Source organism: Panthera pardus, unplaced genomic scaffold, assembly GCF_024362965.1.
Source record: "Panthera pardus isolate Hobbes unplaced genomic scaffold, ASM2436296v1 HiC_scaffold_6, whole genome shotgun sequence".
NCBI classification, from domain to species: Eukaryota; Metazoa; Chordata; class Mammalia; order Carnivora; family Felidae; genus Panthera; species Panthera pardus.
Genome location: NW_026526991.1, coordinates 129163094 through 129188067, shown reverse-complemented (window position 1 = coordinate 129188067; position 24974 = coordinate 129163094). Strand labels below are relative to the sequence as shown.

At 41.5% G+C, this 24974-nt stretch overlaps 1 protein-coding gene across 1 annotated transcript in view; it reads right to left on the bottom strand.

The window, feature by feature from the left end:
* CCDC3 (coiled-coil domain containing 3) overlaps window positions 1–24294 on the bottom strand; it is a 117080-nt gene extending 92786 nt beyond the window's left edge. The window contains exons 1-2 of the mRNA XM_019460775.2: window positions 23707–24294; window positions 20890–21064 (exon numbers count right to left, since the gene is read on the bottom strand). Coding sequence (XP_019316320.1) covers window positions 20890–21064; window positions 23707–24080 — 549 coding nt within the window. The 5' untranslated portion in view covers window positions 24081–24294. The remainder of the gene's footprint in view (window positions 1–20889; window positions 21065–23706) is intronic.
* Between the last annotated feature and the right edge of the window lie 680 nt (window positions 24295–24974).

Below are 24974 nucleotides of genomic sequence, written 5' to 3'. Positions count from 1 at the left end.
ACCATGGTCTCACTTCCAGCTCTGTCACGGTCTTCCCACATTCCACTAGACTTATCTGGACTCAGTTGATTCAGTGGGGATATTAAGAACACAAATAACATTTAGTGTTTAAAGAACCCTTTGAAAAAAAAAAACCTTCATTTTCTAGAGATGATATAATTTAATCCCAAAGAACAAAATATTAAGCATATAGTAATTATGTGCTAGGCATGAAGATCCATAAAGGTAAATGGATTTGCCCAGGATTAACATTACTTAGTTGGTAGTGTCTCAGAATCCCCAGCCCTGGATTCTTTCCAAAGGCATCTATGGCCTTCCACAAGGTGGTCCAACCCTAACCATGCATTTTTCCACTATTCTCAAATGCTGGGTGCCCAACTGCTGAAATCATCCCAAGATCAATGCATCCGCCAAGTCTTGTGAAACTCTGGGCCTCCATGTGAAGTCACATAACCCCTTTCACAGTTAGACTTGAACACTCAGCCCAAATACCACCTCCTCTTCCATTCCCCCGTCATCGAATTTATCTACAGCAGTGGTTCTGAAAGTATTAGGATTCCTGGGGGATCCCAAGATCCTTTCAGCTCATCCAAGGGAGCAAACCTTCTTCAGAATAATACCGAGAGGTCTCTGTCAATGGATTGACATTTGCAATGTTGGTACAGAAGCAAAACGAATCAAGACTAGCATTGGCACCTGGTGCAAATCAAGGCACTAGCATCAAATTCTAACAGTCATTGTATCTCCAGTGCTCTGTGTAGGCAGAAAAGCAAGCTTAAATTAGCATCTTTGGTAAAGCAGTAAAAATCATTAATTAAATCCTGACCCTTGAATACACATTTTTAATACTCTGAAGAAATCAGAAGCACACATCAGAAGTGCTACTGCTACTCATCAAAGTACAAAGATGATCCTGAGGAAAGGCACTCAGGTGATTGCGTTCTGAGCTGATCTAGTGGCTTTCTTCCCGAAACACTATTTTCACTTAAAAAAAAATTCAGACTATACTTATTCAGATTTGAGTATCTAATAGTCATTTCCTTTAAAATGGATAAAGTAAGCCTGTCACTGCAAAGAAAAAAAAAACGCATAGTATTTGTTTCCAGTGATAAAATTCAAATTTCAAGCAAAAATTGGAATTTTGGCCAACTTAACACTGTGTGCCTGACATTTTCCCAGGGCTAAAAGACTTTCTTCACGAGATCTATGGTGATATTAGGATTTTTAAATACAATTAAAAGTCAATCTGCAAGATCTGTGTCACTCTGTGAACTGATTTTCCATATAGTCAATTCATCACATTACAAAATCACACACGGGTTTAAAAAAATTCATTTAAAGTGCAAGACAGGGGGCGTATGGGTGGCTCAGTTGGTTAAGTGTCCAACTCTTGGTGTCAGCTCAGGTCATGATCTCGTGGTTCATGAGGTCAAGCCCCGCATCGGGCTCTGTGCTGACATCACAAAGCCTGCTTGGGATTCTCTCTCCCCCTCTCTCTGTCCCTCCCCTGCTCACTCTCTCAAAAATAAACACTTATTTATATAAATAAAGTACAAGACAGACTAAAGACAGACTTTCCTGTAGGTAGGAATGCAAACATTTCATTGATAAGGTTTCAGATCCTGCATTGCAACTAACTTTTAAGAGACTCACTTTTCGAGTTCTGATGTGGTATTGTCTTGATTTTACGATTCTTGATTCATTGCAGACTCAAAACTCAGTTTAAAAACTAAAGATCCTCTTTCCCATTTCTATTTGCTTTTGATCATGAGAAAATCAAGTAAATGCTGTTCTTTCCCTCCCTGCAGTAGGTCTGACCCAAGCTTGACCAGATGTCCCTAATGGGCCCAAATAGAAACATCGACTTCCGGTGCCATTCAGGATAAAAGTAAGCTGAACGCAGCCTATGACTCCTGGTGATGACAAAGAAAGTCTCTGCACAGAAGACAAAAAGCAACTACCTGATGACTCTAAAAACTAAGCAAATAGAGACAATGAAACCTGAACCAAAGGAGGCTGAATCATGCAACGGGGCAGCACCAACTCCAGGACAAATTCCTAACTCCCATCCAGAAGACCCAGGAAAGGGGACACAGCATACCACAGAGTATGGAGTAAGTCTCTGGATTTCTTCTTTCTTTTTTCTCACCCACCTTGTCCTAAGGCCAACCAAGTCTCAGGTCTGCCCGGTCATTGTGATATAGGCAAGTAGAAATAGGTAACCTGAACTGACCTATCAAAGAAATTTGATGAATAGTTTAAAGCCTTCCAACAAAAGAAAACTCCAGGACCAGATTATTCATTGAAAAATTCCTATATTGAAGCCCTAACCCACACTACCTCAGAATAGGACTGTTTTTGGAGACGAGGCCTTTAAAGAAGTCATTAAGTTAAAACAAGGCCATTAGGGTGTGCCCGAATCCCACCTGACTAGTGTCTTATAAGTAGAGGAGATCACAGATGCATGGAAAGACACCAGCGATGCTCACACACACAGAGTAACATGTGAATAGGCAGCAAGAGTACAGCTATCTGCAAGCCAAGAAGGGATGCCTCAGAGAACCCCAACCCTGATGGCACCTTGATCTTAACTTCCAGCCTCCAGGGCTGCCAGAGAAAAAAATTGTTGTTTAAACCACCCCTTGTACAGCATTTTGTTATGGGACCCGTAGAAAACTAATCAATATTTAACAACAACAAAAAAAAATCGCCAACTCTACACAATCTCATCCAAAACATCTTATCTAAAATCTCATTCAAGAAGAGGGGGGAACAAAACTCATTTTGTGAAGTTAGGATTATCCTGATACCCTTCTGTGGTTACAAGACAACTATAAATATTCCTCATAAAAAGGTGTAGGGGAGCCTGGGTGGCTCAATCAGTTGAGCATCTGACTTCTACTCAGGTCATGATCTCATGGCTTGTGAGTTCAAGCCCTGTGTCAGGCTCTGTGCTAACAGCTCAGAGCCTGGAGTCTGCTTGGTATTCTGTGTCTCCCTCTCTGCCCCTGCCCCACTTGCATGGGGTATCTCTCTGCCTCTCTCTCTCTCTCTCTCTCTCTCTCGCTTTCTCTGAAAAATAACAAAAAAAAATTTTTTTTAAGGTGTAAAAGCTCAACAAAATATTAGCAGAATAAGTCCACCAATATGTAAATAGATCTTATCCTGAAAATGTAAGTGTAGTTCAGAATTTGACTATCAATGCAGTTCACTTTATTAACTAAAGAAAAATCTCATGATCATCTAAGGTGCAGAAAGCATACTAAACTTCCAACTCCTGGTTAAAATTCTTAGCTAACTAGAAATAGAAGCGAATGTCCTTAACCTGATAAAACCTATCTACAAAACGAAAACAAAAAACAAAAAACAAAACCCACAGAACTGTACCTAACATACTTAAAATAGGCAGTCCACTCACCATTGCTACACAGCTCATATGTTAAACCCTAGACAGTAAGAACAAAAAGCATACAGACTAGAAAGGAAGAAATAAAACTCTTCATTGACAACATCATCATTTACACAGAAAATGGAATCTACAAAAAGCTTTTAGAACTAGTGAGATTACCAAGACTGTGGGTTAGAAGGTTAATATGAAAAAAAAAAAATCAATTGTATTTCTATAGACAAGCAATAAGACAATTAGAAATAAAAACATTAAAAAGAGTACCATTGTTTATAACACCAAATAAATAGAATCATGAGGTATAAATCCAACAAAATACATATAGGATCTGTATGCTATTTTAAATATTAAGTACCAAATAGGAATCCTCGAGCTAAAGAATACAGTAACTGAACTGAAAATTTCAATAGAGTGGTTCAATAGTAGAACATAAGGAGTGGAAGAAAGGATTAGTAAACTTGAATATAGGTGAGCAGAAATCATCTAATCAAAAGATCAACAATAAAAAATTAAGAAAAGCAAAGATAGCTTAAGAGACTATCAAGAAGACCAACTGATATATATTATGGGAGTCCCAAAAGGACAAGAGAGAGAGAAAGGGAGAATTCACTGAAAGAAATAATGGCTGAGAATTTCCCAAACCTGGGCAAGGAAACAGACACCTAGATCCAGGATATCTCAAGAACACCAATAAGATAGGGGTTCCTGGGTGGTTCAGTGGGGTAAGCACCCAGTTTCAGCTCAGGTCATGATATCACAGTTGGTGGGTTCAAGCCCCTCATCAAGCTCTCTGCTCTCAACACAGAATCTGTTTCATATCCTCTGTCTCCTTCTCTCTCTATCCCTCCCCCGCTCACTCTCTCAAAAATAAACATTGAGAAAAAAAGAAATTTAAGAACACCAGTAAGATAAACCTAAAGAGACCCATACAAAGACACATTACTATCATACTGTCAAAAGTGAAAGGGAGAATTTTCAAAGTTGCAACAACAACAAAAGTGACTTGATATACCTCCTCCCCAAAAAGACTATCAGAGGACTTTTTAGCAGAAAACTTGCAGGCCAAAAAAAAAAAAAAAAAAAAAAAAAAAAAAAAAAGCAGGATGATATATTCAAATTCAAAGTACTGAAACAAACAAATGGCCAAGAGTATTAACTTTCAAAAATGAAAGTGAGATAAAGACTTCCTGAGACCAACAAGAGCTTCAAGAGTTCACCACCTGCCTTACAAAAAAAAAAAAAAAAATTCTTCAAGTTGAAATAAAAGATGCTTAACAGAAACCTAGGAGTACAAACAAGTATGAAACTCATGAAGGTAAATATATAGACAAAAACAGAACACTGTAGTAACTTAACAGTGGTAAGCAAATTACACTGACTTCTATAAAAGCTAAAAAATAGAAGTATTAGAAACAACTAAAACTCAATTATATTAATGAATATATTTGTCAAAGTAAACGGTGATATCAAGGACACAATGTGGGATGAAGATCAAGATGGCAGAATAGGTGGAGCCTGGGTGGCTCACCTGGTTAAGCATCCAACTTTGGTTCAAGTTCTGATCTCACGATTTGTGGGTTAGAGCCCCACAATGGGCTCCACGCTAACAGTGAGAAGCCTGCTTGGGATTCTCTCTCCCCACCGCTCGCTCTCTCACTCTCTGCCCCTCCCTCCCTCCCTCTCTCTCCCTCCCTCTCTCTCAAAATAAATAAACTTAAAAAAAAAAAGATAGCAGAATAGGAAGATCCTGAGCTCACCTCATTCCACAAACACACCAAGTCTACAACTACATGTAGAACGAGTCTAAGAATAACCTAAAGACTAGCAGAACAGCTCTTCCACAGCCAAAGGTATAAAGAAAAGGCCACATCAAGAAGCATAGAAGAGGCAGACAGTCTGATCAGGACCCACACCCCTAGCATGGCAACCCACAAGCAGAAGGACCAGTACAGGGATTGAAGTCCTCCATGAGAGGTGAGGGGTTCAAACCCCACTTGGGCCTGCACCAAGATGAGCTACCATAGTGTCTGGCTTTAGAAAAATCAGTAGAACTTAACTCCAGGAGAACAGAAAGGCTTTAGAAAACTAAGACTCCACTCTTAAAGGGCCCATGCACGAACTCACTTGCTCCAAGACCCAGCACAGAGGCAACAGCTGGAAAAGCACCTGGGCCATACATGAAGGACAGGAACTGACCAACTTTAGGGCATGTGCCAGAGAGGCTCGGATCTGCAGGAATTTTATCCGGGAACGTTAAGTGCTGGCACGTGCCATTTTTCTTGCCCTCCTTCGGCCTAGCTAGCCTGACATGGATGGACACCACTTCTGACACTTTCCATCTACCTTGCTAGCACTGCTTGTGTCACCCCTGCATTGCACCCCAAACATGCCCTGTCCAACCCACCCACCCCACCCTCTAATGTGGCTCCTGCCACTCCATATCTGGCTGGTGGCCTTAGCAGAACCAGCTCCCACCCACCACACCCAGCCCACATCCTTGGCCAAAATCAGTACCCCCCCCCAATCAGCTCCTGCTGTGGCAGATATGCCCCCCCAATTCAGCTCCTACCCTGCCATACCTAGTAGGTGGTCTCAACTAGAACCAGCACCCCCACAAAGTGGCTCCTGTCTCCCCAGATGTGGGTAATGGCCTCAGAACCAGGGCTCCACCAAAGCGGCCCCTGCCTAGGGCTAGGAGACGAAGCCCTACTCAACAGTGCACACAGCAACCACAGGTGAAACTCTGAGCCAGCTTCACTCATCAGCCCCACCCACCAGCATGCCCACATGTCTCAGCCTAGCCACAACAGGAGGGTGCATGTACCCACAAAGGGGACACCCCGGGACACCTGGTTCTGATGACCAGTGGAACTGCACTTCTGGGCTCCACAGGACTCCTTCTACATAAGGCCAACCCTTCGAGACCAGGAGATGTAGCTGATCTACACAGAAACACACACAGAGCCAGGCAAAATGAGGTGGCAGAGGAGAATGTTCCAAATGCAAGAAGACAACAAAACCTAAGAAAGAACCAAATGAAATGAAGATAAACAACGTACCTGATAGGGTAGCCAAAGTAATCATCACAAAGATGCTCACCAAGCTTGGAAGAAGAATGGATGAACACAGTGAGAACTTCAACAAAGAGAAAATATAAAAAACAATCAGAGCTGAAGAATACAATAACTGAAATGAAAAACCTACTGGAAGGATTTAACTGCATATTAAAGGATACAGAAGAACTGAGCAGCGATCTGGAAGACAGGGTGGTGGAAATCATCCAAGAGGAACAGCAACAAGAAAAACAAATTTTAAAAAATGAAGATATTTTAAGGGACCTCTGAGATAACATCAAGCAGATTAACATTCCCATTGTACAGTTCCCAGAAAGAGAAGCGAAATGGGCAGAAAACTTATTTGAAGAAATAACAGCTGAAAGCTTCTCTAACCTGGTGAAGGAAACAAATATCCAGAGCCAAGAATTATAGACAGCCACAAATGAGATGAATCCATATATATTCACACCAAGACACATAATAATTATAAGGTCAAGAGTGAAAGATAAAAAGAGAACATTAAAGGCATCAAGAACAAAGCAACTGGTCATGTACAAGAGAACACCCGTAAGACCATGAGATTTTTTCAGCAGAAACTTTATAGGCGAGAAGGGAGTAGAGCAAGGTATAATCTATGTGCTCAAAGAAGAAAACACTACAACCATGACTACTCTACCTGGCAAGGGTATCATTCAGAATCAGAGAGACAAAGAGTTTCCCAGACAGGCCAAAGATAAAGGAGTTCATCACCACTAAAGTGGCCTTACAGAAATGTTACAGGTACTGTAAGCAGAAAAGGCCATAAACAAGCATAAGAAAACTGTGGGAGAAAAAACTCCCATTGATAAACGCAAACAAGAGTAAAGATAGGGGCACCTGGGTGTCTCAGTCAGTTCAATGTCCGACTCAGGTTAAAGTCATGATCTCATAGTTCATGAGTTTGAGCCCCGCATCAGGCTCTGTGCTGACACCCTCAGAGCCTGGAACCTGCTTCGAATTCTGTGTGTCTCCTTCTCTCTCCGCCCCTCCCCCACTCACACTCTGTCTCTCTCTCTCAAAAATAAACATGAAAAAAATGTTTTTAAATTAAAAAAAGGGTAAAGATATTATATTCACTACTTATAAAGTTAGCATAAAGGTTAAAAAAAAACAGCAAAATCAGGTAGATCTACAACAATTATTTAAGGGATACACAAAATAAAAACATGTAATATAGGACACAAATTACCTAAAACGTGGGGGGATTTTAACATAGTTCTCTTAGAATGTGTTAGACCTTAAGGAACCAACAACCTAAAATAGACTGTTCTAGGGGCGCTTGGGTGGCTCAGTTAAGCATCGAACTCTCTTTTTAAAATATCATTTATTGTCAGGTTAGCTAACATACAGCATATACAGTGTGCTCTTGGCTTTGGGAGTAGATTCCCATGATTCATCGCTTACATACAACACCCAGGGCTCATCCCAACAATTGCCCTCCTCAATGCCCATCACCCATTTTCCCCTCTCCCCCACCTGCCTCATTAACCCTCAGTTTTTGTATTTAGAATCTCTTATGGTTTGCCTCCCTCTCTGTTTGTAACTATTTTTTCCCTTCCCTTCACCCATAGTCTTCTGTGAAGTTTCTCAAATTCCACATATGAGTGAATACATATAAAATCTTTCTTTCTCTGACTGACTTAGCCTCACACCCTCCAGTTACATCCACGTTATTGTAAATGGAAGATTCCATTCTTTCTTATTGCCAAGTACTATTCCATTGTATATATAAACCTTCTTGATCCATTTGTCAGCTGATGGACAGTTAGGCTCTTTCCATAATTTGGCTATTGTTGAAAGCAGTGCTATAAACATTGGGGTACATGTGCCTCTATGAATCAGCACTCCTGTATCCTTTAGATAAATTCCTAGTAATGCTATTGCTGGGTTGTAGGGTAGTTCTATTTTTAATTTTTTGAGGAACCTCCACACTGTTTTCCAGAGCAGCTGCACCAGTTTGCATTCCCACCAACAAGCATCTAACTCTGGACTTCAGTCCGGGTCATGGTCTCAGTCTGTGGGTTTGAGCCCTGAATCAGGCTTCACCTGGTCTGTCACTCTATCTCCCCCTCCCCCCACTCTCTCTTGCATAAGTGCTTTCTCCCTCTCTCAAAAAATTTAAAAATTAAAAAAAAAATAGACTGTTATATACATCGGATGTTATATATAAATCTCATGGTAACCACAAACCAAAAAACCTTCAAATAGATACACAAATAATAAAGAGAAAGCAATCCAAGCATAACAGTACAGTCATCAAAGCACAAAGGAAAAAAAAAGAGCAAGAGAAGAAAGCAACAGAGTAACTACAAAACACCATATACAAAGACAAACTCAAACTGGGTTAAAGACCTAACCGTGAAACCTGAAACCATAAAATTCCTAGAAGAAAATATAGGCAATCATTCCTCTGACATTGGCAAGAGAAACATCTTTCTAGATAGGTCTCCTCTGGCAAGGGAAACAAAAGCAAAATTAAACCACTGGGACTACATCAACACAAAAAACTTTTGCACAGCAAAGGAAACAACAAAATGGAAACCTACTGAATGAAATAGATATTTGCTAATGATATATCTAAATAAGGGTTAGTATCCAAAATATATAAAGAACTTCCACAACTCAACACAAAAAAAGCAAATAATCCAACTTAAAAATGGGCAAAGACGGGGCACACCTAAGTGATTCAATTAAGCATCTGACTCTTGATCTCAGCTCAGGTCATGATCTCACAGAGATGGAGCCTGCATTGGGCTCTGCACTGATGGCATGGAGCCTGCTTAGAATCTTGTCACCCTCTCTAACTTTTTCTTTTTTTTCTTTCTTACTTTTTTTTTTCCTTCCCCTCCCTCCACGGTCTTCTGTTAAGTTTCTGAGGATCCACATAAGAGTGAAAACATATCATATCTGTCTCTCTCTGTATGACTTATTTCACTTAGCATAACACTCTCCAGAGAGGGAGAGAGCCAAACCATAAGAGACTCTTAAAAACTGAGAATAAACTGAGGGTTGATGGGGGGTGGGAGGGAGGGGAGGGTGGGTGATGGGCATTGAGGAGGGCACCTGTTGGGATGAGCACTGGGTGTTGTATGGAAACCAATTTGACAATAAATTTCATATTAAAAAAAAAGAATCCTGTCTCTCCTTCTCTCTGCACCCCCCTCAAAATAAATAAATCAACTTAAATTTTTTTAATTAAAAATTTTTTTAAATGGGCAAAGAACCTGAATAGACTTTCTTTTCCAAAGAAGATATACAAATGGTCACTAGACACATGAAAAGATGTTCAATATCATTCAGCATTAGGGTAATGCAAAGTAAAACCACAAAAGGCATCACTTTACACTTGTCAGAATGGCTAAAATCAACAAGACAAGAAATAACATGTATTGGCAAGGATGTGGAAGAAAAGGACCCCTGGTGCACTGTTAGAAGGACTGCAAATTGATGCGGCCATTGTGGAACATAGTAAAGATACTTTTCTCCAAAAAGTAAAAATAGAACTACCATATGATCCAGTACTTCCACTACTGAGTATTTACCCAAAGAAAACAAAAACACTAATTTGAAAAGATATATAGGTTTACTGCAGCATTATTTATAATAGTCAAGATACAGAAGCAATGCAAGTGTCCATCCATAGACAAATGGATAAAGAAGATGTGGGGTAGGGGCACCTGGGTGGCTCAGTTGGTTAAGTGTCCAACTTTGGCTCAGGTCATGATCTCCTGGTTTGTGGGTTTAAGCCCCACATCAGGCTCTGCGCTGACAGTATGGAGTCCGCTTGGCATTCTCTCTCTCCCTCTCTCTCTGACCCTCTCCTGTTCCAACTCTCTCTCAAAATAAATAAAAACATTAAAAAAAAAAAAAAAGATGATGATGTGGGGGTATATATATTCAAAGGAGTATTACTCAGTCATAAAAAGGATATCTTGCCATTTACAACAATGTCGATGGATCTAGAGGGTGTAATGCTAAATGAAATTAATCAGTCCAAGAAAAACAAATACCATACGATTTCATGCATATATGGAATTTAAGAAACAAAACCACCAAACAAAAACAGAGAAAAAAAAAAGTCTCTTAAATACAGATACCAAACCAGTTGCTGTCAAAGAAAAGTAGGGTGAGGGACTGCGTGTATTAAAGACAATTAAGGGTACACTTATCATGATGAATACTGAGGAATGTATAGAATTGCTGAATCATATTGCGCACCTAAAACAAATATCACACTACAGGTTAATTATACTTGAAAAAATAAAATTCTACAAAAAAAACCCACTAGTCAACAAAATGGAAGCGCATAGCTACTAAGAATTACTGTAAATGTAAGTCATCTAAATGCTCCTATAAAAAGACATAAGGTGACAGAATGGTTCAAAAAAGTAAGACTCATCTATATGCTGCCTATAAGAGATGCACTTCATAGCTAAAGACATCTACAGACTGAAAGTGGAGGAATGGAAAAAAGATATTCCATGCAAATGGAAATTAAAAAAACAAGTCAAGGTAGCAATACTTAGTAGACAAAACAGACTTTGAAACAAAGACTGTCACAAGAGGCAAAGAAGGGCATTACATAATGATAAAGAAATCAATCCAATAAAAGGACATAACAATTATAAATACCTATACACCTAACATAGGAGCACATAAATACATCAAGCAAATATTAATAGACATAAAAGAAATTGACAGTAATTCACTGAGAGTCTTCAACACCCCATTCACAGTATTGACACATCAACCAGACAGAAAACCAATAGGGAAACAGTGGCTTTGAATGACATGTTTGACCAGATGGACTCAACAGACATATATAGAACATTTCATCCAACAACAGAATATACAATCTCTTCAAGTACACATAGAACATTCTCCAGTATAGATCACAAGTTAGGCCACAAAACAAGTCTCAATAAATTTAAGAGGACTAAATTCCTATCAAGCATCTTTTCTGACATCAGAAGTATGAAACTAGAAATTATAAGAAAAAATCGGAAAAAAACAAATACATGAAGGCTTAACAACATGCTACTAACCCGCCCATGGGTCAGGAAAGAAATCAAAAAGGAAATCAAAAAACACCTAGAGACAGATGAAATTACAGACACAATGTTCCAAAATCCAGGAAACATAGCAAAAGCATTTCCAAGGGAGATGTTTATATCAACACAGGCCTATGTCAAAAGAAAATAAAATAAAAATCTCGAACAATCTAACTTTATACCTAAAGCAACTAGAAAAAGAAGAACAAAGCCCTAAGTTGGTAGATGGAAGGAAATAAAGATCAGAGGAGTAATAAATGATATGGAGACTAAAATCACAATAGAAAAGATCAATCAAACTAAGAACTGGTTCTTTGAAAACATAAACAGAACTAATAAATCTTTAACCAAATCAAGGAAAAAAGAAGACTTACATTCAGAAATGAAACAAAAGTTGCAACTAACACTACAAACATACAAAGGGTAAGAATACTACCAACGATAATATACCAACAAATTGGAAAACCTAAAACAAACAGAGAAGTTCCTAAAAACATACAAACTTCCAAGACTGAATCAGGAAGAAACAGAAAATCTGAACAGACTCAGTTATGAAACTAACTCAGTAATAAAAAAATTCCCAAACAAAAGTCCAGGGCCAGACACTTTCACAGGTGAATTTTACCAAACATTTACAGTTAGGGGCACCTGGGTGGCTCATTCAGTTACATGTCCGACTTCGGCTCAAGTCATGATTTCACGGTTGCTGAGTTAGATCCCTGCATCGGGCTTTGTGTTGACAGCTCGGAGCCTGGAGCCTGCTTCAGAATCTATCTCCCCCTCTCTCTGTTCCACCCCCACTCATTCTATCTCTCAAAATAATAAATAAAACATTTAGAATAATCTTAAAAAAAAATAAAGTAGAGTTAATACCTATCCTTCTCAAACTATTCAAAAAAACTAAAGGAAGTTTTCCAAATCCATTCTACAAGATTAGCATTGCTCTGATATCAAACCAAAGACACTACAAACAACAACAAAAAAAATAAAAATAAATTAAAAAAACAATAGGCCAATATCCTTGATGAACATAGATGCAAAAATCCTCAACAAATTATTAGCAAACTCAATTCAAAAATTAATTAGAAGGAACATTCACCACAATCAAGTGGGATTTATTCCAGGGATGATCCAATACCCACAAAACTGAACATGATACACCACGTTAACAAAAAGAATAAAAACAAGATTATCTCGATAGATGCAGAGAAAGCATTTGACAAAATTCAACATCCATTTATGATAAAGAATTTCAACAAACTGAGTAAAGCAACATACCTCAACATAATAAAGGCCATGTATGAAAAACCACAGCTAACATCATATTCAACAACGTAAAACTGAAGGCTTTTCCCCTATAATCAGGAACAAGACAAGGATACCACTCTTGTCACTTTTATTCAACGTAGTACCGGAAGTCCTAGCCAGAGAAATTAGACAAGAAACAAAAGGCATCCAAATTGTTAAGGAAGAAGTACAACTTTCCCTATTTGCAAATGATAGGACATTAAATATAGAAAACCCTAATATGCAAAATTAATATACAGGCATCTGTTGCATTTCTATACACTAATAATGAACAATAAGAAAAATTAAGAAAACAACCCCACTTATAGTCACACCAAAAACAGTAAAATGCCTAGGAATAAATTTAACCAAGAAGTTGAAACGTCTATACTGTGAAAATTATAAGGCACTGATGAAATAAGTTGAACACAAATTAATGGAAAGACATACCATGCTCATGGAATGGAAAACTAAGTATTGTTAAAATGTCCATACTATCCAAAGAAATTTACACATGTAATCTAATTCATATCAAAACACCAACAGCACTTTTTCACAGAAACAGAACAATCCCAAAATTTGTATGGAACCACAAAAGACCATGAATAGCCAAAGCCATCTTGATAAAGAATGACAAAGCTGGACGTATCATCTTCCCACATCTCATACTAATCTATAGTAATCAAAACAGTATGGTACAAGCACAATAATAGACACACAGATCAAAAGAACAGAATAGACAGCCCAGAAATAAACACACACATATGTGGTTAATTAATCTACAAAAGAGAAGGCAAGAATACACTACAGAGAAAAGATGGTTTCTTCAATAAGTAGTGTTGGAAAAACTGAACAGTAACATAAAGAATGAAATGGGACTACTTTCTTATACCATATACAAAAATAAACTCTAAATGGATTAAAAAGTCTAAATGTAAGCCCTGAGACTATATAAGTCCTAAAAGAAAACATAAGCAGTAAACTCCTAGACATCAATCTGAACAGTGTATTTTTCCATCAGTCTCCTCAGACAAAAGCAATGAAAGCAGAAATTTTAAAAATGAGACTAGGGGCGCCTGGGTGGCTTGGTCGGTTAAACGTCCGACTTCGGGACTTCGGCTCAGGTCATGATCTCACGGCCCGTGAGTTCAAGCCCCGCGTCGGCTCTGTGCTGACCGCTCAGAGCCTGCAGCCTGTTTCAGATTCTGTGTCTCCCTCTGTCTCTGCCCCTCCCCTGTTAATGCTCTGTCTCTCTCTGTCTCAAAAATAAATAAACGTTGAAAAAAAATTTTAAAAAAATAATTAAAAAAATGAGACTACATAAAACTAAAGCCTTTTGCACAGTGAACCAAATCAAAAGGCAACCTACTGGATGAGAGAAAATATTTTCAAATGATCTATCCAATAGGGGGTTAATATCCAAAACATGAAGAACTCCCATAACACCAAAAAACAATCCAATTTAAAAATGGGCAAAGTACCTGACTAGACACTTTTCCAGAGACATACAGATGGCCAACACATATGGAAAGATGTTCAACATCACTCTCATCAGGGAAATGCAAACCAAAAGCACCATGAGTTTGCACCTCAAGCTTGTTAAGACAATTATTATCCAAAAACTAGAAGATACCATGTGTTGGCAAGGTGTGGAGAAGAAGTAGGTCCCTCATACGCTGTTAATATGAATGTAAACTGGTGCAGCCACTAAGGAAAACAATGCAGAACTTCCTCAGAAAATTAAAAATAGAACTACCATGAGGTCCAGCAATCCCACCTCTGGGTATAAACCCAAATTGGATGAACTCAGTACCTCAAAGAGCTATCTGCACTCACAAAATTCAGTGCAACAGTTTTCACAAGAGCCAAGATACAGAAACAACCTACATGTCCATTGACAGATAAAGGGATAAAGAAACTGTGGTGTATATATACAACAAAGGATTATTTAGACCTGCCATTTGCAACAACGAAGGATGGACCTTGAGAGCATTATGCTAAGCGAAATAAGTTAGAGTAGGACAAATACCATGATCTCATTTACATGTGGAATCTAAAACAAACAAACAAAAAACATACAATGAGATACCACCACACACCGATTAGAATGTCTATATTTTCTGACCATACGAAGTACTGAGAAGAACAGTTGGGGCTCTCATATATTGCTAATGCAAATAAACATCACAGCCACTCTCATAAACAATTTTGTAGCTTCTTACCAAGTTAAACATACACCTACCTTCTAGCCCAGTGAACCTATCCTAGGTATTTACCCAAAACGTACTGAAATTTACGTTCATACAAAAACTTGTACATGGATCTTTATGGATGCTCCGATAGCCTAAAATCGTAAACTTAAAGTCTCTTCTCAACTGAGGACTAGATCACTAAAACCGTGGTACCTCCCTACAATGGAATACTCAGCAATTTAAAAAAATGAATAAATACAAAACAAACAAATTTCAAGTGCATTATGCTAAGTAAAAGCAACCAAAAAAAAAAAAAAAGCAACGTACTGTATGATTCCACTCATACAGCATTCTGGAAAATGTACAACTAGTGTTGGAGGACAATTCAGTGGTTCCCACAAGTTCAGGTTAGGGAAGGGTCTGACCAAAAAAGGGCAGAAGTGAAGCTCTTTGCAGTGATGGCACTTTTCGGCACTGTGGTTGTAGTTGCCATTATACAACCATGGGCATTTATCAAAATTTGTAACAGCATATAAAGAGAGCAAATTTTACTGTGTATGGATTTTAGATAGTTTAGAAAATCAGAAAGAGACAGAGATCTCTCTGGACATTAGATATCTCTGGATGAGAAACAGTTTTCATTTAACAAATGTTTAAGGCCCACAAAAAATGGACCAAATATACAACAGTAAATAAAATAGATGTCCCTACCCTTGGATAGTTTAGTCTACTTGAGCAGGCAATGTCTCCAGAGTGGGAAAACAAAGACCAAGTGGTATGAACAGAATGGCCGCCATCTTTAAATACAACAAGACACCTTCCCTCAACTACTCTGCCCTATCATCTGCAGCCTTATATGTATTAAGCCATCCACAGGCCAACTTCATCAAAGAGTTGTCCACCCTCACTCATCCCCCATAACCCTACTCCCTCTTTTAGGGAAGTTTAGGTTCTCATTTAGACCACCAAAGAGAGGTTGCTCTTCAGTCATCAATTTACTTGACTTCTCAACAGATTTTGGCTCTGTCAATCACTCATACTTATGCAAATACCCTGTATCCTTGACTCTCCTAGTTTTCCCTTTCCCTCTCTGACTGCTCCTTCTCAACCAGGTTTAGCATCCCACAAGGCTTAGTCCTACCCTAGGGCCCATGCTCTGCTCTTCCTATGTACTCTCCCTTGGGAGTTTCGTTCATATTCAGTCTCAACGGACACCCAATTATTGTTAAGTCCCAAAGGTCTATACTCCACTCAGAGCTCTTCTCAAAGCTCCAAACTTAGAGATGCAACCACCTATTCCAGATCTCACTTGGCTCAAAATGACTCAGATGGTTCAAATACACTGAAACTCAGTGTGTCCAACATCTGCCATATGAATTCCTCCACCAAACCTTTCCTGCCTACATTTCTCAGTGTTGGTCCTGGCATACGGTTTACCTGCCAGAAACACAGGAGTTATCTTTGACCCTCCCCCACCTCCTTTCCCACCAAACCATCAGCAATACCTACTAATTTCATTTCCCAAATCACTCTCCAATTTGCCTCCTTTACTCCATCCCTACTGCCTCTACCCTAGTCCAGCAACTATCTGGTAGCTTTATAACCACTACCTGTTGTCACCACATCATTTGGATTTCCTCCAATCCAGTTGGTTTCTTCCAAATGTAAATTTGATCCCATCACCCCTCCTTTCAGAACACAAAAGGCTTCCCATTCCCAGAACAAAACCCAAATCTTCATTAGGTCTGGCACTGCCTCAAGCTCTTGCCTCATCCTTCTTACTCCCTTTGCTCCAGACACAGGAGCTTTCTTTCATGCCCTCAAATGCACCATGTACTATGCTACCACAGGGCCTCTCTCCACAGACTGTCCTCCTTTGGATTACACTCATCTCTCCCTGATCCCAACATTAACTAGGAGGTCACTTCATCCATCACATTTTAGCTCCAGTATCAATTCAGCAGAGAAGACTTTCTTAACCCTTAAGTCGAAGTCAGAGTCTCTCTTTTTATTTATTTTTTGGATCATTTGCTTCCATTAAAAATTATGAAGTCACTAATGGGGTCTTTTGATTGTGCCAATCACCAACAATAGGACTATAAGCTTTAGGAGATCAGGGACTTTGTATTTTGCTCAACGTTGAAAGTCTAGCACCTAACACAGCAGCTGCTTTATACTAGGTACATAGTATTTGCTAAAAATTGGACTCAGCAATCCTACAATCCTACATACAGGTATATATAATATCATACATGTCTGCATTCTGTAATAGCAATGTCCTATTAACCACCTATTAACCCAACCACCTATTAACAGAGAGCTTGATTAAATATATTGTGACACTAAAGAAACTGATCCCATTCACAACTGCACCAAGAACCATAAAATACCTAGGAATAAACCTAACCAAAGATGTAAAAGATCTGTATGCTGAAAACTATAGAAAGCTTATGAAGGAAATTGAAGATACAAAGAAATGGAAAAACATTCCATGCTCATAGATTGGAAGAATAAATATTGTTAAAATGTCAATACTACCCAAAGCAATCTACACATTCAACGCAATCCCAATCAAAATTGCACCAGCATTCTTCTCCAAGCTAGAACAAGCAATCCTAAAAGTTGTATGGAACCACAAAAGACCCCAAATAGCCAAAGTAATATTGAAGAAGAAGATCAAAGTGGGAGGCATCACAATCCCAGATTTTGGCCTCTACTACAAAGCTGTAATCATCAAGAAAGCATGGTATTGGCACAAAAACACACACATAGATCAATGGAATAGAGAACCCAGACTTGACCCACAAAAATATGGCCAACTAATCTTTGACAAAGCAGGAAAGAATATCCAATGGAAAAAAGACAAGTCTCTTTAACAAATGGTGCTGGGAGAACTGGATGGCAACATGAATAATGAAACTAGACCACTTTCTTACACCATACACAAAGATAAACTCAAAATGGATGAAGGACCTGAATGTGAGACAGGAAACCATCAAAACCCTAGAGGAAAAATCAGGAAAAAAACCTCTTTGACCTCAGCCACCGTAATTTCTTACTTGACACATCTCAAAGGCAAGGGAATTAAAAGCAAAAATGAACTATTGGGACCTCATGAAGAGAAAAAGCTTCTGCACTGCAAAGGAAACAATCAACCAAACTAAAAGGCAAACTACAGAATGGGAAAAGATATTTGCAAATGACATATCAGACAAAGGGCCAGTATCCAAAATCTATAAAGAACTCACCAAACTCCACACCCAAAAAACAAATAATCCAGGGAAGAAATGGGCAGAAGACATGAATAAACACTTCTCTAAAGAAGACATCCAGATGGCCAACATGTGCACGAAAAGATGTTCAACGTCACTCCTCATCAGGGAAATACAAATCAAAACCACACTGAGATACCACCTCATGCCAGAGTGGCTAAAATGAACAAATCAGTAGACTATATAGATGCTGGAGAGGATGTGGAGAAATGGGAACCCTCTTGCACTGTTGGTGGGAATGCAAACTGGTGCAGCCACTCTGGAAAACAGTGTGGAGTTTCCTCAAAAAATTAAAAATAGAACTACCCTATGATCCAGCAATAGCACTGCTAGGAATTTACCCAAGGGATACAGGAGTGCTGATGCATAGGGGCACATGTACTCCAAAGTTTATAGCACCATTTTCAACAATAGCCAAATTATGCAAAGAGCCTAAATGTCCATCAACTGACAAATGGATAAAGAAGATGTGGTTTATATACACAATGGAATACTACTTGGCAATGAGAAGGAATGAAATCTGGCCATTTGCAGCAACATGGATGGAACTGGAGGGTATTATGCTAAGTGAAATAAATCAGGCAGAGAAAGACAGATACCATATGTTTTCACTCATATGTGGATCCTGAGAAACTTAACAGAAGACCATGGGGGAGGGGAAAGGGAAAAAAAAAAGTTACAGAGAGGGAGAACAGAGAACTTAAATACAGAGAACAAACTAGGGTTTGATGGGGGTGGGGGAGAGGGGGAAATGGGTGATGGGCATTGAGGAGGGCACCTGTTGGGTTGAGCACTGGGTGTTGTATGGAAACCAATTTGACAATAAATTATATTTAATAAATATATATGTGTATATATATATATATATATATATATATATATATATATACACACACACACACACACGGTGACATGCATACAATGGAATACACTATGCAGCTCTTTAAGGCAACTTGATCTGCATTGATATGGAAAGATCCTCAAGATCTATTTGTGAATAAAGTCAAAGTATAGCAAAGTGTATAGAGTGGGCTGCCATTTGCGTAAAAGAACACAGTCAATATACAAGGGTGAATTCTTTCTTGGATGAAAATACTCATTAAACATTTATAAGAAACTAGTAACAGGAGCTACTTGAAGGGTAGGTGGGAAATGGGTGGGTGGGTGTCAGAGATGAGAGAGAAACTACTGACTACCATTTTATACTTCTAGATTCGGGGACCCTCGTGAGCCACTCAACATGTGCAAATTAGGTTATTAACTCAAAAAATATGAGTCCTTGTCCCGTGGGATACCCAAAACCCCACATCAGAACGCTCCCAGAAGTCAGTCTGTCACACTGCCTTAAAAACACCTCGGATGTTTTTAAGAGACTGGGACTGGCCACCTCCTCTACTGAGCCAGCCCCACAATCATCCCAGCTCAAATATGCCAATGTTATTTGGGAAAGGGACAGTCTTCAAAATCTGCCCCCAACTCTGGTATCTGTCCCAGATGGACAGATCCCTTTTATATTTTCATACCCCAAATTACTGTTTTTAAGTTTATTTTTAGACAGAGAGAGCACATGCGCGCACACACGTGCTCACATGGCGGGTGGGAAGGGGGCGAGACAAAAGGAGAGAGAGAATCCCAAGCAGGCTGTGCGCCATCTTGGCACAGCCCAACGCAGGGCTCAGTCTCGCAAAGCGTGAGATCATGACCTGAGCCAAAATCAAGAGTTGGACACTTAACCAACTGAGCCACCCAGGCGCCCCTTTACCCAAAACTATCTTAACCTTTACATTCCACAACCATTTTGGCCACCCTGTATCTCTACGTCTTAACAAATAGAGTTAACCATCAAAGAAGTATTAGCTATAGCAATCATTTCCTTGAGGACTTTTTCTTCTCCTTTAAAAGACTGCCTAGAGCCTTATGCTATCAATAACATTAATGATATAATAGTCATAACAGCTCTCATGTATTGAGTACATACTCCGTCAGGCACTATGCTAAGGGCTTTACATATTTTCATTTTTTTTTACATAGCTAAATCATATTGCATCAACCCTATGATGTAGATTGTTTCCATTTTACAGGAGAGGAAACTGAGGCACTGTGCCCACCTTCACTCCATCTTGTTCTCTCACCTTATGAGGATCCCAATACCAAGTAGTAAAGCCTCAGGAAGCTACAGTTTATGAACAGTGTTCTGTTTTTTTTTTTAACTGCCAGAGGAGTGGGAGGGATAATACTTTTTGGTCTGGGCTTCTGGAAGAGTATTCTTTTTTTTTTTTTTTTTTCAACGTTTTTTATTTATTTTTGGGACAGAGAGAGACAGAGCATGAACGGGGGAGGGGCAGAGAGAGAGGGAGACACAGAATCGGAAACAGGCTCCAGGCTCCGAGCCATCAGCCCAGAGCCTGACGCGGGGCTCGAACTCACGGACCGCGAGATCGTGACCTGGCTGAAGTCGGACGCTTAACCGACTGCGCCACCCAGGCGCCCCTGGAAGAGTATTCTTGACTCATTTGGTCACAAAATTCAGACAAGATGCAGCTTTTCTATTACTTTGCTGTGACAGAGGGCACAGCCATTTCTTACCCTATTGTCTTCCTGGATCTCCCAGTCGCTGGAAAAAGTTGCCAGGTGCTGCCCTTGAGAACAATTCGAAAACTGGAAAAGGCTGGAAAACATCCTTCTGTTCTCTTGAGTGTCTGGAAAGATGGCATCTTGGAAATTGACTCCATGAGGCAAGAGGTTATAATTTTCATCCATCCTAATGGGGGGGAAAAAAAAGCAGAACTGCAGACTGGACAGCCATAGGGTACACCAGCTTTAATCAACAGTTGTAAAGACCGTGACAATCTTGCCTTTGCGCCACCATGTCTCACATGGCTCTCATTAGAGGACTTACTATTTCTAATGGTTTCTCTGCCTCACATTACACGAATCTATCCTTAAGGTCTTCCAACAGATGAGTTTGGGTGAAGGGTTGGGGAGAGGGGATGCATATGTGTTTGGCTATTTGTATATCGCCCAAGTGGCCTTTCTCACAGGGTGTCCCTTGTTTCTTGATGAAAGGAAAGCCAGTTGTAAGGACCAGTTATAAGCCAGTTGTAAGGTTCGAATCCTGCCATTGCTACTTGTCTTCTGACAGGAGACACAAATTTCCTAAATCCTCTAAGCTTCACCGTGCCAGTCTGTAAAAAGAGGAGGAGAATAGCACCTTCTTGGTGGTAGTGTAAGAACTGCATTGTAAAGTGAAGAGGCGCCCGGGGGGGCTCAGTCGGCTGAGCATCGGACTTGGGCTCAGGTCATGATCTCACAGTCTGTGAGTTCGAGCCCCACATCGGGCTCTGTGCTGACAGCTCAGAGCCTGGAGCCTGCTTCAGATTCTGTGTCTCCCTCTCTCTCTCTGCCCCTCCCCTGCTCAAGCTCTGTCTCTCTCTCTCTCAGAAATAAACATTAAAAAAAAAAGTTTTAAAAAAGAGAGAAAGAAAAAGTATCTGGCATGGAGTGAGTGCAGTTCAGATGTTAACATTTTTACAAAGGACAAATTGCCTGTTGCAAAGATAAATCACGCAGAGACAGGGCAGGTAGAAGTTAACCTCCAGCACAAAAAGGTGGTGTAGGGAGGACGAGGGAGTGGCCACTGCCGCTTTCCCCAGTGACAGTGCCCAGAATCTGTTCTTGCCTCACTGGGTCCGGAGTAACAGCGGAGGAATGATTTGTATGCAGTTGTTAGGACACTTCGGGGCAACACAGCTCTGTGAAATGGAAATCTGTCAGACTACCAGTTGACTCTGTATTTCTGCCCTAAGTTTTTGTAAATATGTCAAAGAGAAAGAAGAAAGAGCTGGCTGACCACCACAGAGCCCCTGGACAAAACTCTTTCATGATAAAATCAGAAAATAAATCATGTCTGCTCAAGTTCTCCAGCTCTTACTTCTTTGGAAAATAAAGTTTCAGTGATTAATAGCTTTATAGCCGCGTTCTCAGTGTCCTTCCTAAAGAAAAATATGAAAAATCTAAGTTTCTTTGTATCAAGAAGAATATGGTCTCACTCCTTGCTGCCTTTATTTAGAAACTATATTTCAACAGCAATTAAAAGAAGAAAAACAACTTAATCTAGCTAAACCACGGCAGCAAACACAAAGCACGCCATGTATTCTAAACTTAGAGATCTGGCTTCGATACAGAAAACATGTGTTGCCATGAGCTTATGAACGCCCTTCGGTGGATCTTAAGGTTTTCTTTCCCAGAGTGGTGGGAAATCTCAAGAGCTAAAAGTGATCTGCAGACTGAGGTCATAGTCATTCCAAATGTTCTTAGTGCTACTTTATGGACTGAGAAGACTGGAACCATCACTAGTGTTAACTGTGGATCAATTCACTCACTCGCTTGACATGTAGGTTAGATTCCAGTTCCATGTTCCTCTCAGCTGCTCTGTGTCACTCTCGTTCAATTGGAGACAGCCAATGCATTTAGGGTTGCACCTGCCAGTCTCTATTTCAAACTTGAAGCCCATTGACTGAATTCTTATACACGTGAATTCCATCGTGACTGCAGGCCAATCTTCACGGAACTTCACAAGATTCCAGGAGTCTCCGGTCAGAGAGGGACTTCCAGCCCGATTCATTTATTCTCTTCCAAGCACTGGGAGACAGTCTTCCCCCCACCCCCCAGCAGGCCCCCACACAAACCTCTGCTATTCTGAAAAGCCCAGCACTGAGGTCTGCCGGTGGTGGACAAGGGGGGGAAACAAAGGGACAGCTGGGCTGCATTCCGCACGATTCCTATCTTGGCATTTAAGCAGGGAGGGGAGGGGGGGCGGGATGGCAGAGGGACTATTTGTTCTGCCTCTAACCTGTACCAGGTGTTCTGCGTGATTACTGTGTGTGAGTCTCCACCAACCTTGTTTCTCACATTATGAAAGGGAGAGTATGGAGGTTCTTCAGAAGGCAACTTGCTCAAAAATCACACGAAGAGCAGAGCCAGAACTCTAACAGTCTGATTTCAAAGTTTGTTTCTTTTTTTACCCCTCAGCATCTCAACCTACTCCCAGTGAATCCAATTAAAATAATAAAAATTAAAAAAAAAAAAAAAAAAAAAAAAAGAGGAGTCAAATGGATTTTGGAAACCACCCTGAGCTTTTGCTGGAAACACTCCTCTGTGCGTTCAGCAGTGAAACCACCCCTGTTTTTTCGACAGCTTTAGCCAAAGGCCCCCAGGCCCCCATGTCTAGACGTGGGACAGAGCAGGAGAGAATAAAGAGCAAGGAAAGGAGCCCAAGGGATATTCTAATAGGGCCTGGACAGCTTTCCCTGGAGGTGCTGAGCCGGCTCCAGATAACGGTGCCCTCGGGAGGTCAGGCCAACGGGCGGAGGAGGTGGTGTGGGCGGGAGGGGCCGCGCTCACCTGAGGAAGAAGAAATAGGAGTAGTCCTGGACCACGGTGTGCGAGTGACACGAGAAGTAGCCCAGGCCGGTGAGGTTGAGCCTGGAGCCCGCGGGCACCTCCAGCATGCTGCCCCACGCCTGGTCGCACAGCATCTCGATCTCGGCGGAGTAGAAGAGCCCCGCGTCGCTGGGCTCGTACTGCCACGGCAGGTAGTTGTACAGGCCGTGCACCTCCTGGTGCAGCGCCAGCACCTTGGCGTACACGATGATCTCGGCCAGCTCGGCGCGGCAGCCCTCGCTCAGGGGTCTCCACTCCGAGGGCAGCTGGCAGCCGCGGGCGGCCCCGAGCCGGCCGGCCACGCAGAGCGCGGCGAGCAGCAGCGGGCGCAGCATGCCGGCGGCGGGAGCGGACGGCGGGCGCGGCCCGGGTCGGCGCTGCGCCCCGGGCGCACTAGCCAGGGCGCATGGCGGGGACGCCCGGGACCAGCAGGGCAGAGCGAGGGCGCGCGGCCGCCGGGCGCGGGAGGCGTCGGGGAGCCGGGAGCGCCCGCCCCGCCGGCCCGCGAAGGGCAGCCCTGCGCGCTGGGCTCGGCGCGCCGCTACTGTCCGCCGCCGGGCTCGCGGCGCCCGGCCCGCGTCCGCGTCGCTTTAAAGGGTCTCGGGGCGGGCCGGCCGCCCGCCTCTTGCCCTGCCCCCCGCGACGGGGCGTGGGCTGCGGCGGGAGAGGGCGGAGAGGCGGCGGGGGGCGGAGGTGGGCGGCCGGCCAGGGGCGCTCGGGAGCTGCGGCGCGCAGGGCCGGTCCCCCCGAGGCCCCGCGCGCCGTTGGGGGAGTGCGGGCCTGCGGGAGACGGTCGCTGACTGCCGGGAGCCGCGGCCCGGCCCTCCTCCCGCGCCCCACTGATGCGCTGTGTCGGAGCTCTCCAGGCGGAAAGCCAGTTCCAAACCAACAATCGCTGTTCCTTTGCGTGAGTACCGTGTAGACGTGTTGACATTTTCTGGGTCGTTCTTTTAGAGTCAACACGCGTCGAGATCAAATCTGACTTTTGCTTCGCAGCGGTGAATTGGGAAACCCAGCGCGGGCCAGTAAACTTTTGCAGATCTGTCTCGCTCGCTCTCTCTCATGTTGCTTATGACTTAATGGTAATCTCAGGAAAGCCTTCATAAAAGATTCGAAAAGCCATGCTGTCCTGATTTTCCTAAAGCTGCACGATTTACATAATTCCTATCTACAGCTTCTGAACACCCTACACCTGAGAAATAAATGCAGTAAATTCCACCCCGCTTCTC